The 16,222-nt window shown below is 37.8% G+C and overlaps 1 protein-coding gene across 1 annotated transcript in view; it reads right to left on the bottom strand.

The window, feature by feature from the left end:
- Positions 1–12,020, bottom strand: part of fgd5a (FYVE, RhoGEF and PH domain containing 5a) — a 72,206-nt gene extending 60,186 nt beyond the window's left edge. The window contains exons 1-2 of the mRNA XM_056467954.1: positions 11,276–12,020; positions 6,572–9,246 (exon numbers count right to left, since the gene is read on the bottom strand). Of these exons, the coding sequence (XP_056323929.1) occupies positions 6,572–9,174 (2,603 nt within the window). The 5' untranslated portion in view covers positions 9,175–9,246; positions 11,276–12,020. The remainder of the gene's footprint in view (positions 1–6,571; positions 9,247–11,275) is intronic.
- Positions 12,021–16,222: the final 4,202 nt, after the last annotated feature.

Raw genomic sequence — 16,222 nt, 5'->3', positions numbered from 1 at the left:
AAATTGTCCATAGTGTATGAGTGTGAATGAGTGTGTGTGGATGTTTCCCAGAGATGGGTTGCGGCTGGAAGGGTATCCGCTGCGTGAAACAAATGCTGGATAAGTTGGCGGTTCATTCCGCTGTGGCGACCCCAGATTAATAAAGAGACTAAGCCGACAAGAAAATTAATGAAATTTATGTAATTATATCCATATGCAAAATATGTTCAGTTTTTCTGCATACATCTAATACATACATCTAATACCTTATTTAAACTACATAATATGTCCATACATCTGTATATTATATCTTATCATGCTTGTATAACCTTAGAAGTTATCAACCCACATTTTTCATAATACTACCTCATCCATAATACTTCCTATATCTGTGTGTTGTAACATAAGTATATTATTTATTCTTGTTGCACTTACTACTTATATATTTGCACTCTGGTTAGATGCTTGTACTCTACATGTGTAATGACAATAAAGTTTCACCTATTCTAATCTAATCCAATCTACAGAAATTAGTGATGGGAAATTCGGATCCTTTTACTGACCTTTAGACCTTTGAGTCTTGTTCAATGAGATGAATGAATCTTTTTCGAGTCTTTTTGTTCAATTTGCCAAAAAATATTATTAAAATGGTACGAGTTGCTTCTAAACTCATCTACAACTACACCAAACATTGATCACACAAACAAGTTATAACTAGAATGCTATAAGAACGAGTATATAATCATTTATTGTTTACCTGTTCTTTTATCTATGATTATGTCAGCTCACCTCTTCTGACAGGTCCCATATAAGCTTAACCAATACACACAGTCTAAAAGGAGCCAAGATTAGTTCACCTTTTGAGTCTTCATGTGACAGCATGTAAAGAGAGATGACTCAAACCCGAGGACTCGAGAAACAAACAGATCAAATCTTTTTCCATCTCTAACAGCATATGATTCTGTCTTTCTGTCCTTCTATCTTTCACATGATGAATGAATGACTCAAACTCAACAGAAGATTCAAAAAAGGAAGTAATCTTCTGCTCGACCTGCACAAATGTGTCATTCGCAAATGAACGAATACCTCCCTGAGAGAACTTACGGTTCTCGAATCATACAAAATATTTGTTCAAAATTAACGAATCGTTCAAGAACGACCCATCACTAATAGAAATACTTTTTTACACCCTGGTATAATATGAATGAATAAGAGAAAAAGGCATCAGTGCATTCAGAACTGTCAGTTCACCCAACACCAGCAATAGAGTCATAGTGGGGTTGGATACATGGGCTGATGGAGGGAATTCAACCAAAACTCTTTTACAAGAAAAGTGATTTTAAGGGGCACACAAAACTGATGCCAAAAAACTAGTTCAGAGGAAAGCCGACTGCATGTGGCATCACCTTTCGCACCACACAACCTACAGACGAGCACCTTGTGTGTACACTCTGTGTTTAAGTGCTCTTTCTCACTGATGAAATCTACCAATTCAGCTTTCAGCAGATTCAGCTAAAAACAGCAGATGGAGTCAAAATATAGACTGTGGTGCCGACACACCAAAAACTAAAACTAACCCTTAAATACCACTCCTGGTTTAATCTAATCCAAAGTACAGTGCTTTCTACAGTACAGAAATCCTGTCACTATATAACAGGGCATTATACCAACAGAGATTTGAATAAAGTAATATGGATGTAACAAACGTATCTGTGATTTTTTTAGGTAAATTTCAGACACATTCTAGGGACGCCTGAGGCTTACAACATGTAAAAAAATGCAAGTTTCAACAAGACTCCATCTTTCTGAGAAGCTCAGAGTTCTCTGAATGGCCTGTGGAGCTAGTTCATTATGATGGACAAACCTCTCGAGCATGAGACAACAATTTATTATCCATTACTATAATCAGGAGCCTCCACAAAATGGTGACAACTCTCGTGCAAGCGTTTGGACAGCATTATGCTTATCCAACTGTAATATAGATGTGTGCAGAAGTGACATGACTTGGATCGTTGTGTTTCAGCCAGGTCCTTGTTTAAACTCTTTGTTTAAATGAATCCTTTCATTGGAGACTATGATCTTTGTGAATTCAAACATGCACAAACACACACACACACACACACACACACACACACACGCGCACGCACGCACACACACGCACGCACGCACACACACACACACACACACGCACACACACACACACATTCACACACACATATATATATATATATATATATATATATATATATATATATATATATATATATATATATATATATATATATATATATATATATATATATATATATATATCACTAAAGATAGAGGAAAAGGTATCAAAAGCTCTTTAAAATCCTCACATTAAGTTTTCTGACAAATATCTGTTGCTTTTTACTTTGTAAATATTATTCAAGTCAAACACTGGCCCCTGCCTTTACTGTAATATTAGGAAAGACATGGAGAAAGCTGGGAACGATGACAACAACAACATCTTTGTGGTAGCCTTGCTTTCCTGATTGCCACACCTCGCCTTGTTGTTTGGGTCGCAGGGGAGTCTGCGAGATCGGTATTGCCTGTCTCCACCCCATCCCACTGACCCTGTCCCCTCGCCCTTGTCCTGCATTTCCTGTAAACAGCAGAATGGAGGCTCATTGGCTGGGTGGGTCCTCTCTTGGGATAACCTGGCAATGACCTGAGAGCCACAGGCACCAGGCCCAAATCAGACCGGACTGGACCCGGCCAAAGCCAGGCCAGGCCCACACCCATCACTATGAGCATCAAAAACATTTAGAACATATTTGAAAAGACAGATTTCTTTTCTCACAGTGCTCTATATGAATGTTTATAGGTAACTTTAAAAAATAAAATAAGTCACACTGTGTCAAAATGACATTGTTGAGACATTCATTGAACAGACCTTTGAGGCATAAAGTAAAAATAGGCTACTAATGTCACATCCTATCTGTCTAATTTAGGTCATAATAATGACGTCAAATGCGTTAATTTTTTATGTTACAAAAGCAGAGTGCTACTCTGTAACTGTAAGTGTTACTAAAACCCCACAAAAGTTGACCTTACATCCATGAATTCTGCTTACTAATCTATAAATATATAATGGTTCTGTATTTAAAATTCTCTATTATAAATGATCTTTGTATTATAAGTGAATCTATCATGTTTGACACTCCTCCAACTCAGAAACTCTGAGGTTAAAGAAAATGTTGAGTTTCCCACTCATAATAATGACTTTGTGGTGACGTTAACGTCTATTCTACTTGTAAATACGATTTATCCAAGATGACTTAAACACACCTTTAGTAACGGACTTGTTAATTAATCAGTCCTGGCTGTTTCACAATTAGTGGAGATGCTATTGACAAACATTGTTGAGTGGTGCACATACTCATGTTTTCCTTCTTTTTAAAGACCAAGGGCCCTATCATACACCTGGCGCAATAAGGCGCAAGACCTGTTTGCCCTGACGTGTTGCTATTTTCAGACCAACGCAACATTAATTTTCCCATTTTCCGACATCTTGTTTAAATAGTAAATCCATTGGTGGGTGTGTTGGTCTAGAAAAGTGGTGTGTTAAGGCGTAATGTTGGCGCGTTGCTATTTTGAGGAACTAAAATAGACTCAAAGTAAGTCTAAAGTCCAGCGCAGAGCTCACTAGTTGTGCACTTCACTTACACATTGCTTAAAACATGCAGGATGTACAGCAATATGCAAATATCTTTACAAATGAAAAAGAATTAAAGGAATAAAGTATTTTAAAAATTATTATTTTCTACATAAATATAAAAACCACTGCCTTCATGCCTTCTTCATCTCAGGGAGGCTTTTTTAGTTTATTCATGATAATTTGCTTTTGTATAATGTCATTATTAGTAGCAGTATTATTTATTATATGCATATTTATATTTGTTTTATAAAAAACAAGCTTAGATTTGTCCACCTGTCAGGTTTCTGACCATATAAGGCATAGCATGTGTATTTGGATATAACTCAGCTTTTGACCACACTTTGTTATTATTGTTCATTTATACGTTTGCTGGAAATTAGAACTGAATTTAGAAATAGTTTTGAAACAAATCTCGCGCTTAACAAACGAAATTAATTTGTGGAGCTGCACATCGATGGATTTGCTCTTCAGTGTTTGTACTTTCAGCAGTGAAGTTTAAACTAAACTAAACTAAACTTCAACTCTGAAAACTGGACTGATACAGTTTCAGTTGATTAGAACTTCTATGCAAAGCTGCTTTGACACAATCTACATTGAAAAAGCACTATAGATATAAAGATTCATTTAATGCTATAATTGCATATTAAAATATATATAAACTGATTCTTAATGATTCAACTCTACATACATACTTTTCATTTTCAGGTTTAAGAATTAATACAGGACGATAGTAACGATTTATATCTATAAACAGCTCACTGTTTGGCTGAAGGAGTTTCACATCTTTTCTTTAAGCTACCCACTGTCCTTTGGGGTCAGCAATAAGTACAAAATATTTTTTCTGATTGGCCTGAGCATGAAAAATATTCTTTTCTTTATGCATCTGCAATCAATCACAGTCCTGCCGCACTTTCCCCATCCTCCAAACGGCAATGTCAATTTTTCTCTGCAAGCGATCAAAATACGACAAACAAAACAAGACAGAGCATCAGCAGTGACGGAGGATCCTCCTGGGACACAGAGTAGCTAATGGTGCAGACACATAGGCCCATTTGCAAACATGCAATGCTGTTAGATTGCACAGCAGCACAATGAGTCAATAATGCCAGCCGAAAAAGAGCCCTGGTTCTCACATCATCTCCTGAATAATGGAGGATGCTCAAAAAGCGTGGCATATTGGCCAGGGGTAATACACAAATTTAGCAAGAACTCGCAACATACCAGCACTCAAAATAAAGCAATAAATATATACAAAAGCTAAACATATAGACATTAGTAAAAGATTTAAATGGTTGGGCAAAGAATGCTAGGGCTTTTCACATTAAACATGAAATTTAACCAAAAAGAAATATTATTATTGAGACATTTCTCTAGCAATATTCTAAATCATTTTATTATCTTCAGGTAATGTGGTTTATTCTGTAGAAATGCATGAAACCTGTACTGCACTGTAAGCTTTATTTTAAGACTGTGTGTTTAATCTGTAATGTGTGAAATCAGATGGGGTTTATTTTAGGACAGTACAATGTGTTTAATATGTAATCTAAAAACCCAAGTGAATTGTAAATAGACTTTTTACCAGAGCCATTTGAAAATATGATTTCTTCTAAAAACGCATATAATATTACAAACTTCTTTTCACCCTCAAATAACAAACAAACAATTCAAAGCATGTAAGTGATAAACAATGGAGAAACTAACAACAATACAAGCAATTCTGGAAATTTCCCTTGTGTTTTCTCTGAAAATCTGATTAAAAAGCTACCCGGAGGCCACTTGAACAGTCAGGGTCTTTGACTACACTGGAGGTAATCGAGCAAAGGCTTCTAATGATCACTCTAGGGTGGTAAAGTGGAAGCAGAGAGGCTACATGGTCAGAAAAAGGTCAGAAAGTCATCTGTCTTTAAATCTTTCTAAATCCTCAAATCTCAAAAGCCCAATAAAGGAAACACACTTTGGGAATTTAGTTTAATAACACTACATGCTACCAAAATGCTCACCCAGAGGACAGAAAACTCTCTGTGGTTTTCTCATCTGTTGCCCTCCTCTCAACTGCATCAGGCTGTGAGAGCATTGCAATAAAGGTAAAAAATAGCCTTAACGTTTAATCCACTTTCTTTCCATGCTATTTGTATTGTAGAACCATTGCTTTGTATTCTTTCTCACAGAGATAGGGCACTCAAACAAATGTACCTTCAAATCCTGTAAATGAGAAAATCAGATAAGCTACCCTGGAAGCGTAGTCCATCTCTTCGAATCATGAAACTTAAAGCCACAGGCTGCTTCTATCACACATGCATAACAGCACAGCACCCACAGCCTAAGTGTTTGACAAGTGAGCCTGTATCATTATACACCACTTAATATAATAGTTAGTGGATTTTCAGCAAGATGATCATACTCTTGCTCTGTTTGCTTCTATTATCAATTGCAGATCAATTGTGAGTGTGATATTGCTGAACTATTGATGAACACGGATAACTTTATCTTCCCAAGAATCACTGAATATTTCGTCTATACATTTTTTCTATCCTTTATTCCGCAATCCAGTCTAGAATTTCTGAAACACTTAAACAAGTCTTGTTTATTTAGCCGAGAAGACTACAGAAAGTGTTCTGAGACAGAGAGAGGTGCAAGCCGAGCTATCAGAGTGGCCAAACACTTGCCTAATTTCCTGTTAACATTGTTTTGGCCAGCACTTCCTTCAGACTTGTGTGATGGTATTGCCATTGTGTTCAGAGGAAGGGGTTTCAGCATTCAAAATATAACCCTCGAGACAATCTTATGCTACAGTCTGATGATTTAAACAGAAACAAATCTACCTAATATAGCGTAAGATTTCTTGTAATTGCGTTACAATTTGTGTGGAAGACAGTCTAAGCATGTACTTGTAGAAAACAGTGGCTTTACCTTTCAGTGTCTTGCTCTCGAGTGGTGGACTTGTTTTCAATTCCTGCAAAGCTATTCATATCCACATAGCCATCGTTCTCATTGGCAGGTGCTGCTGTCCTATTGTGGTCATCAAAGAACTCTGTAATAGTGACTGCCCTTGTAGGCCGCCCATGTGGAATCTGGATATTCTCATAGTCAGAACTCATTGCAGGAATGTTTTCATAGTCAGACGTATCTGCGCTTGGGAAGGAGATAGAGCGAGGCTTAGTTAAGGGTAAGGGCATGAAGGGGGGTCGAGTGCGGTCCTCAAAGGACTCGACTCTGGATATACCCCTGTTGCTATAAATCTTGGGTGCACCTTGCCTCCTTTGCCTCTCTTTGTAAAGCAGAATTGTGGTGGGTATATCTGAGTTACGCTGAGGCTTTCCTGCATGGGACTGAAGCTGTGGAGAGCCACTTGTGCTCCTTCGATCAAGCTCCAACACTCGAATGGGCCCATGATGGCTAGACTCAGAAGATGACCTGGAGGAGCGGACACTGCCATCACCCCGGGGTTTGCTTTCTGATTTTTTTCTAAATTTTAAAGCCAAAAAGCGTTTAAATGAAGTCTTCTTCTTTTTGGGGTTGTCAGGAGACTCATGTTGGATTAGAAGTGATGGAGAGCTTTTGGTAACAGGCCTCTTAGTTATGTAAGCTAACTCAAAGGGAGGTGGGATATCGACTAGAGATGTAGGTGTTGACACGCCACTGGAGGACTGGTGACTTCTTTGAGAAAAGCTTCCAGAGGAAGTAATGACACAAGGCAAAGAAAGTGTGTCATCTTTTCTTTGCAGTCTGTATTCTTCTCTTGGAGATTTCTCACCCTCAAAGTGCCCTGAGAGCTGCAAATCTCTGCCCTCAACTGAAAGTGATCGAGGAGAAAGAAGAAAACGCCTCGGTTTCAATGAGGGAATAATTCTGTTGGCTTCTGTTTCATCTGAAGGCTTTGGATGTGGATCTCCATTCTGGTCCAAGGCCACAGTGTAGTAGTCGTGAGACTGGTACTCGGTGCCCGTCTCCTCAGGCACAGTCTCCGGAACATATCCGGGTACTTTCCCAGAAAGTGAGCGAGATCTCGTCACAATGCTCTTCCTGTCCAGTGAGATAAAGTTCTCACCCTCTGAGTCGAAACCAGCCTCCTCATAAATGTGTTCATCACTTTCTGTGTCCGAGTCCTCAAAGAAAGGCACAATATGGCAGTCCAGCTCTTCAATGTCCTCCTCAAATGCTTCTGTTGTGTGGGCAAAAACAACACGGTTTGTAAGTTCTGGAGTTCTGCCTAAATCCAGGTCAGCAGGAACAGTGATGTTGCAAAGTCTGAGACGTGGCTGGCAGCTGTTCCTCTGACTCAAAAGATCATGTTGTCGTCTAGCTGACCGTTCCCTCACACTCTTGCCCTTGGTTTTCCTCTCCAAGTTTAATGGTTCATCTTCATCCCCTATCTCAACGTAATCTTCTGACGAAGCACATTCCACCTGGTGATCGTCACCTTCATGGTCCTCAATATCAGCATAGTCATCTACCTCTTCATTTTTGTCCATTTCTTGAAGCTCAGAAGCAGGCAGAGAGACACCATTTTCTAATTTCGCCTGTTCCTCCTCTAAATCTTCCACATCTTCCGATGACACATAGTAAGGCTCTTGGTTTGATGTTCCCTCTGTTGTGTTCTCAGAGTCCATTGGTTTTTCAATGCTTGACTCTTCATCAGTGCATCTTGCTTCTGGATCAGCAGTGCACGTCAAACCACTTGGCACCACCTCAATGACAGAATAGGGCTCAAATGCATCTTCTGTCTCCTCTGCAAACCTGAAGCGTCCAGATGGGTCTTTGGTAGCCCGTTCAGCCTGCCAAGTATTGTTGTCATCCAATGTGCCAATGATATCATAAGGGTATTCCTCACATAGTGAGGGTTGACTGCAGTTTGTAGCCTTTGAAGAAAGTCCAGTCCTATCTTCTTCATGATGGACACGGTTTGCACCTGCTCCAGTGTCCTCTTCACACTGACCATTGGCGCACTGATAACTGCCTAATGGTGGCTCCTCAATCTCCTCATAAGGACTTTGAGATTCACCTGCTTTAGTCGATGTATCATTCTTAGAACATACACTGGTGTCTTCAAGTACATTATAAATATCTTCTCTGCTCTCAGCTGGCTTGATATCATGAGCGTTTTTGCTGTGGTCCTCATCTGCTGAATCAAGACATTCATCAACAGCTTCCGATAAACTCAAAGTTGTTGCAAGCTGTATTTCAGTGACATTTTTATCTTCATCCTCTCCCATAGTTTCATCCACTGCCATTTGCAATTCCTCCTCTATTTCATCATGGCATGTAGTGTCATAGTTTACTGCAAACTCTTTGTCAGATAAGTCATTCTCTGCTTGGTCATCAGTACAGTTTTCTCTGGATGCATCGGATTCATCCTGTGCAACATCTGACTCATTATCTTGCTTCAATTCCAGTCTGTCAGAGGATGTTATGTCCCCATTGCCCACAATGCTATGGCTCACCTCTGAAGCCAGCCTTGGTTTGGGTGCCACAGGAGGTTTAGGACCTCGGGTGGAAGGACAAGGCCTTGACATCAGGGTGGAGCACACAGTTATAGTCAAATGGCTTTGTCTTTGGTTGAGAAGTATGGAATTGCCTCTAAAAATCTGCAAACAGAAAGAGAAAACATTACATTTTCTGATGCCTTTGCAATAAAAATAAGTGAATTTACAAACTGACAACATAATGACCTCAGCTGCTTTGTTAAAACAGCATATTGATTGATCTATATTGACTAATTGATGAATTGCAACCTCTGAACTTAAAACATAATGAAGTGATTATATGCTCACTCAATTTATGCATCATTATTTTCACTGATAGAAATAATGTATTTCTGAATAAGATCATGACAACAAACTCTGAAGTGCATCTTCTCAAAAAGGGTTAATATTAAAACCATTTTTGGTAAAGCACACCCTTTCTTTTAACAAAACTCATACACCCCTTGTCTTTTCCTGTTATTTGCTACCTGCCTTGACGCACGTCCTATTAAACTCACCGTGCACTTGGTGTTCACCCTGCTAAGATGTTGCTTCCTGACACGACTAATTAACTATTCCAGCAGACTCTCCTGGAAGGACTGCGGACAGGAAGTGCAAAGGGGAAGGACATTAACAGTGCACCCTGTCTCCTCCATGAACCCCCTCCCCATATTTTCTACAAGAGTGCAGTTTTTTACAACACAAATACACTTCCTTCTCGTCAGCCTTCCCATGATTCACTCTCAAGTGATAAAGCCCACCCCTCACAACCCTCCAGACTGATTTTTTTTTTTAAAAAGGTCGTTTCAGTGCGTTAAAGAACAATAAAAAGAGAAACATCAACATCCCAACTAAGGTCCCCTTGGCAAAATAACAGGATATGAATTATGCAACAAGAATTCACTTAAAACAAATGGTTACACACAATGGGAGGAATAAAAAGAGAAACAAACTCTTCACTGTGCAAAGCCATCAGTGCAATCTCTGATATAGGCAGTAAATTGTCACCGAATTTTGTTTGCTAATTTAGTCCCAGATGAGAGTGAACAGGACAAACTGAAACAGCAATTCGGAATCACACAATTTACCAAATTCTCAAAAGCGTTCTTACAAGGATATAAAACCTGCTTTGTTTTGACATTGCAGGGAGAAGATCTTGGTCTTAATAAGATAAAAGTTTATACTTAATACAAAACTCAATAATGTATTTAAAATAAGAATCAGAAACAAGGGTTAGAGGACACGTTATTTGTGTTTTTGTAGTAAAAATGTGTAGTTTTTAGATTTTTTACATTAGCCTACAGTGCTTAGCATATACGAGTACAACCTTCATTAATATTTTCTATAGGAAGCTTTCCAATATTATATTTGTCCATAAACATTGGATTAGTCAGAACTGAAGCCAAATCTGGAGCTAATCCAACAAAATAACGTACGATAACGGTCCAAAATTAGTACACCCAAATTTATATGTTAGAGAAAATTTTTTTTTTTTTTAATTTGAAAAGAGCAAAATTCAAGAGAAACAAAAAAATTGTAAAATTTGGTTGAAATTTTGTAGTTTGTATTTTTTCCCCAATATTTCACATGAATGTAAATTTATTTTCTTACTATTTCTGAAGATGTCCGGTGATTAAAATGATATTTTAATAAATATATCTGTTTAATAAATCTGTTTTGTTCAAATGCACCAAAATATATGACCTATAATCACTGTGAAATGTATAAAAATATTGATTCTCAAAATGGGGTGCACTCAATTATACTGAGCACTGTATATATTTCATGTTACGTTACACTGTACTTGTGTGAGAGGGACGTAATTAGCCTAGTATTCAGAATAGAAAGAAATTCATTCAGCATCACTATTGTCGTTTTGAGGAAGTCCGTGGCAGTACAATATTCGTGATTGATAAAATGTTTAGGTATAGTTTAATAAAATGTCAAAACAATGTCAATGTAGGATAAAAACAATTACTTCATACGTCAGAAACTTTTTCCACTATAATACACGAATACAAAAACACTGCAATATTCCCTATAGACCTTTCTGGTAAGGTTCTGTTGATTTTATATAAGTTAATACGTTCGAAGGATCATTTATACTAATTGAACAAAGTTAACTCATGACTATTTGCTTTCATAACGTTACCTGTGTTCATTATCGGATGTCATCCACCACGGCATCTGAAGTACTTCCACATTACCCCTTGATATTCCGCCGAAGTAACAGTATATCCAGAGGTGCCGTCAACTTACTCCAGCGACATTTGTCATAAAGCATGTGAAGTAAACAGTAAACACTTCATCTATTATTCGACGACGAGACTTCACAAATTATCAGTTTTTTGCCGACTGTTGCAGCAGGTCCCTTCAGATCCGCGCGCTTCCCGCCTGAAGGAATGAGAGAGATGCGCGCGCGCTCCGGTCTGCGCGCGGAGACTGAAGGTGTTTTCCGCGCGCTTCCTGAGGAGGTACAGTCTCCCTCACGGGAATACAAGGATCGATGACCAAAACCACAGAGGAAAAACATCTAAAACCAATAACCATCAGTGGCGTATAGCACTTTCACGGGCTGTTCCTTTACTGTCACGAGATGGTACGTTTTAATGTCCATTTCAGAGGATCCTTTTCAAGATTTCTTGAACTCACAGCAGTAAAAAAACTAGAAAATTCTAATTAAACCACGTTTTCACTATTTTTTGTCATTCTATTTAATTGTAGAATCTACAAAAGGTGACTTAAAAGATTAGCAGTTTCACAATTTGTAAAGGTGAAGTTAATTTCCCTGATTAATATTGTGCTGTCAATTTGTTGGTAGCCTCTCAAAATGCATTTGGGTAAACAAATGTTCCTAAAAACAGGTTCTAGAAACACTAAATGCTTTTCGCCAGGCTTCCTTTCTGCTCATCTGCTGCATGATTGGAGGAAAGCAGCTCTTTAAAAAACCTCTCTCCATAACAGGAAACTGCCTTCCCTCTTTCCTGCACAACAGGCAACGCTTCCTTAGCAACAAATGAACAAAGGTGCTGCTGTTAACTCTGCTGGGGAATCGGGCATTCAAGATTTAGACTGAAATTTTCCTAATGGAAATGCAAACTGATAGGAGACCACTAATTCAGTGAGTATTTTTAGATGAAAACAGTTCTTATAAATAAACCACACTGGGGACGCCCGTGTGAATCACCATTTTATAGTGATATAGTCCTGATTCACTTGGTGCCCTGTGCACATAGCACATACACAAGCACATAGAAAACAAATACGCACGCACATGGAGAGAGAGAGAGAGAGAGAGAGAGAGAGAGAGAGAGAGAGATGCTTCTGTTACCAAGATTAAATGCTGATCTAACATGGACTCTAAAAGTATGTTAATTAACAGATGCTTATAGCTTGTTGTGTTTTCAGTTGATTTACGATTTTGGATTTTGGGACCAATGAGTCGTTATTGTATGGATTTATATAATGTGATTATATAAAATGATGTATATAACATAATAAATGTAAAACACATCAATCACAAGCTACTGTCGACTGTTAATTAACAGATCATTGTTTTCAGTGTATAACTATTATAATTATTATTATTATTATTATCATTAGGCAGCACAGTGGCTCAGTGGTTAGCACTGTTGCTTCACAGCAAGAAGGTTGTTGGTTTGAGTCCCCACTGGGTCAGTTGGCGTTTCTGTGAGTTTGCATGTTTCCTCTGGGTATAGGTGAATTGAATAAACTAAATTGGCCATAGTTAATGTGAGAGTGTATGGGTGTTTTCCAGTTCTGGGTTGCAGCTTGAAGGGCATCCGCTGTATAAAACGTATGCTGGATAAGTTGGTGGTTCATTCTGCTGTGGCAACCTCTTATAAATAAAGGGACTACGCCGAAGGGAAATGAAGGAATGAATTAATATTATTATTATTATTATTATTATTATTATTATTATTATTATTCCTACTGTAATACACCAAAACAACAGCAATTTACCTTCACAGCCAATGACTGTGATGCATTTGTTATTTAAAGCAAATGGTTTGCAAATAGATGTGACTTGATCAGTCATAAATTTATGTGAAAGGATTATTTCTTCTAGCTTTTTAGAAACACTTTTTGTTTAAACGTGCAATTTAATTATTAAACATACTATTTTGTCTAGAACTCTCCTTCAGTTTTGATTAAATGGTCCTGATATTTTTGACACAAAATCTGGACTAACAATAGCATGAAATTGCCTTTGATAAAATTAAAAATTCAACTAATTCTAAGCATTCCATCGTCTTTTCACAATTGTGTTCATTCTGCTTTCATTGCCTACCCTTTTACACCAAGCCGTGCATTCAGACAAATATTTGCAATAGATGCCATCCCCCAAATCAGATATCCTCTGACAGAGCCTTTGTTGAAGCCTAATGAACACCCAAGAAAACCCCCAGCTGAGCCGCAGCAGTTCTGTGTTCAAGGGCAGACAACAGTCCTGAAACTCAGGAGAGAAAACCGTCAGCCACCTGGGGCTTCAAGTTGACAGCTTATATCACCAGCCAAACCCTCAAACATTAGGCAGCCAACTCTGTAGGATGTATCATGTATATAAAACTCCATAGGACTCAAATCGTCTATCTCCCTTTTCCTCTACCTGTCTACAATCTGAAGGTCAGATGAAGACTGCAAACAATAGGACAGCAGTGCTGAGATGCAAGAGGGTAGCACATGGGAATAAACCATATGTTCAGTCTGTTTCACACTTCAAAAACACAACTGCCTGCACTATTAAAGACTGAGACCACACAGAAACAAAAAGTTTTGCCATTTACTTACACTAATGCCATTTTAAAACCATCTTTGGGACAAAAATGAAGACATACAGTACAATTTACTAAAAACTCAAATTGGAAGTCTTAATAAAGAAATTAGAAAATAAATCCATGTGAGCTGAGCTTTTCATTGCAAGTTTTTTGAAAAGCCATGACCGGTTTATATGATAATTAAATTTAATTTAGGATTTTATGCACATATAAAATTTGTACAAAGAATAAAAGATCAATATGATCGATGCATGAAAATGACCTTAACTGACTCATGCTAAAGCTTAAATGTGCAGCACTCTAATAAAAAAAATCCATAAAATAACAGAAAAAACACTGGCAGCTTATTACCCAGTTTTTAAAGTGTAATGCATAACCAACCCAGACAATGTGTAGCCCACCGGTCCTACTGCACCCAACCCTTACTGAGCTGGGATCGAATCTGTGAGTCTTTGTATGAGAGTCCGATGCTCTAACCAGGAGGCTAAAGACCATGGCCTCTAGCAACTGTCGCTAGAGCACCTTTGAGGTCAGCGGAGTGAGGTTTACCTGCATATCACTTCTCTAACTGGCCTCTGTTACATATAATTTCAAACTAATCAAAATGTTCAACTGCAAAGTTGTACCAAATACCATAATGCAATTTGAAATTGGAAATAAATGGGAAAACATTAATTGAACATGGTGAACTCTTTCTGTTAAAACATATAGTCATGCAATTGCTAATTAATGCTCATAAGTTAAGCATCCTTGAGCATCTTTGACAAAATTGGAGTGCTGTAAATGTTTATATGCGAATACAAATAGCTAAATAAAACCATCAAACTCGTGGGTTTTTTTATCTCTTTTATGAACATTTTGAAGCTTTGGAGCTTGGTTGTGAAAATGGAAACACACAAATAACAGGTTTGATGTAAAATATATTATTTTATTTGACCTAATTGTTAATGGATTTGGAAAAACAGAATAGAAAAAACTCATTTGTTGTTGTTTAGACAACATGCTAGCTCCTGAAATGAACATCAGCATCTTGCATTATGAACTAGACAAGAGTAAACACCATAAAATAATTGTTTTTGTAGCCTTGAACCCTCACAAGACGAATATTTACAACTGCTACAGCGTCACGTGAGCTCTCACAGGAAACATTGTTATTCCTGTAAACTGTCCAACTGCTTGAATGACAACATTTAACAGAAACCTCCTTTCTCAAAAATGTTTTTCTCAAATGTTTTCCTCAATAATACGATATTTGTTTTTCAATCTCTATCAGATTAGACTGTATATATTTTTAAAACCTTCCTGTGGTCAGTTTCTATACCGTGCCTCTTCTTTTGTTCATTAATAGCCAACCACTGCCAAAGATAGCACACGGCTGGCATTTTGCTGAGCTAATTGCATCCCTTACTGGAAAGTATACTATGGCACTAAATTTGACCTTTTTTGCATTTTATCAGACAAATGTGTTTTCGTCTGTGGGTACGGGTGCAAAGCAAGCATGTTTGTTGGCATTGTAATTGAAGCAGAGGCTGAAAGAATAGCTCTGAGATAAATAACCCTGCAGATGTGGTCTATATGCACAGGATGAAAACATGTTTTTAGACAAATATTTCTGACCGCACAGATCGCGCAGAGCACTGTGCCCCTCCACCTGGACAGCTGCGTTATGGCACATGCTTGGGATAAGAGGAAAAACATGTCAGAAAGCAGCGTTTTACTCATAAACACACACACAAGCATTCACAGAACTGACCCAAACAGGAAACTGATTGGGAAAGAAGGTCAATGACTTTTTCCCTGAGCTCGCATGAGTCTTTCGCCACCCTTCTCATAACACCTGCCTTTAAAAGAACACACTGAATGTTTCTAAATTCTGACAAGCTGAAAAAAGATGATTATTGTTGTAATGCAAAAGGTACATTCGGACAGTGTAAAATACCAAATGTTTTCACAGAACGAAGCATCGCTGATTGGCTGCAATCACAATGTTGCATAATTACATTTCACAGATATTTGAGAGATATTGTGAGACAATGGCATAGGCTATGCAAAATCGCGAAATGTGAACAGGATTTCAAACATACACACTTAAAAAATAGTTATTTTAGCCTACATTTGGGTAGAATATAGTAGTTTATTACAACAATAACAACCCAAAACATTGGGTTGCTTCATATTTCATGTGTACACTAATGCTGAGTTATTTATTTATTATTTAAATATATTTTATTGAAACTTTTCTCTTTTTTAAATACAAAAACAATACAAAGGAAATTTACTGGTATAAACATAACAACCCA

This window comes from Danio aesculapii, chromosome 11 (assembly GCF_903798145.1).
Source record: "Danio aesculapii chromosome 11, fDanAes4.1, whole genome shotgun sequence".
Taxonomy (NCBI): domain Eukaryota; kingdom Metazoa; phylum Chordata; class Actinopteri; order Cypriniformes; family Danionidae; genus Danio; species Danio aesculapii.
The sequence above is the reverse complement of the archived record's forward strand: the minus strand, read 5'-3'. Positions and strand labels throughout refer to the sequence as shown.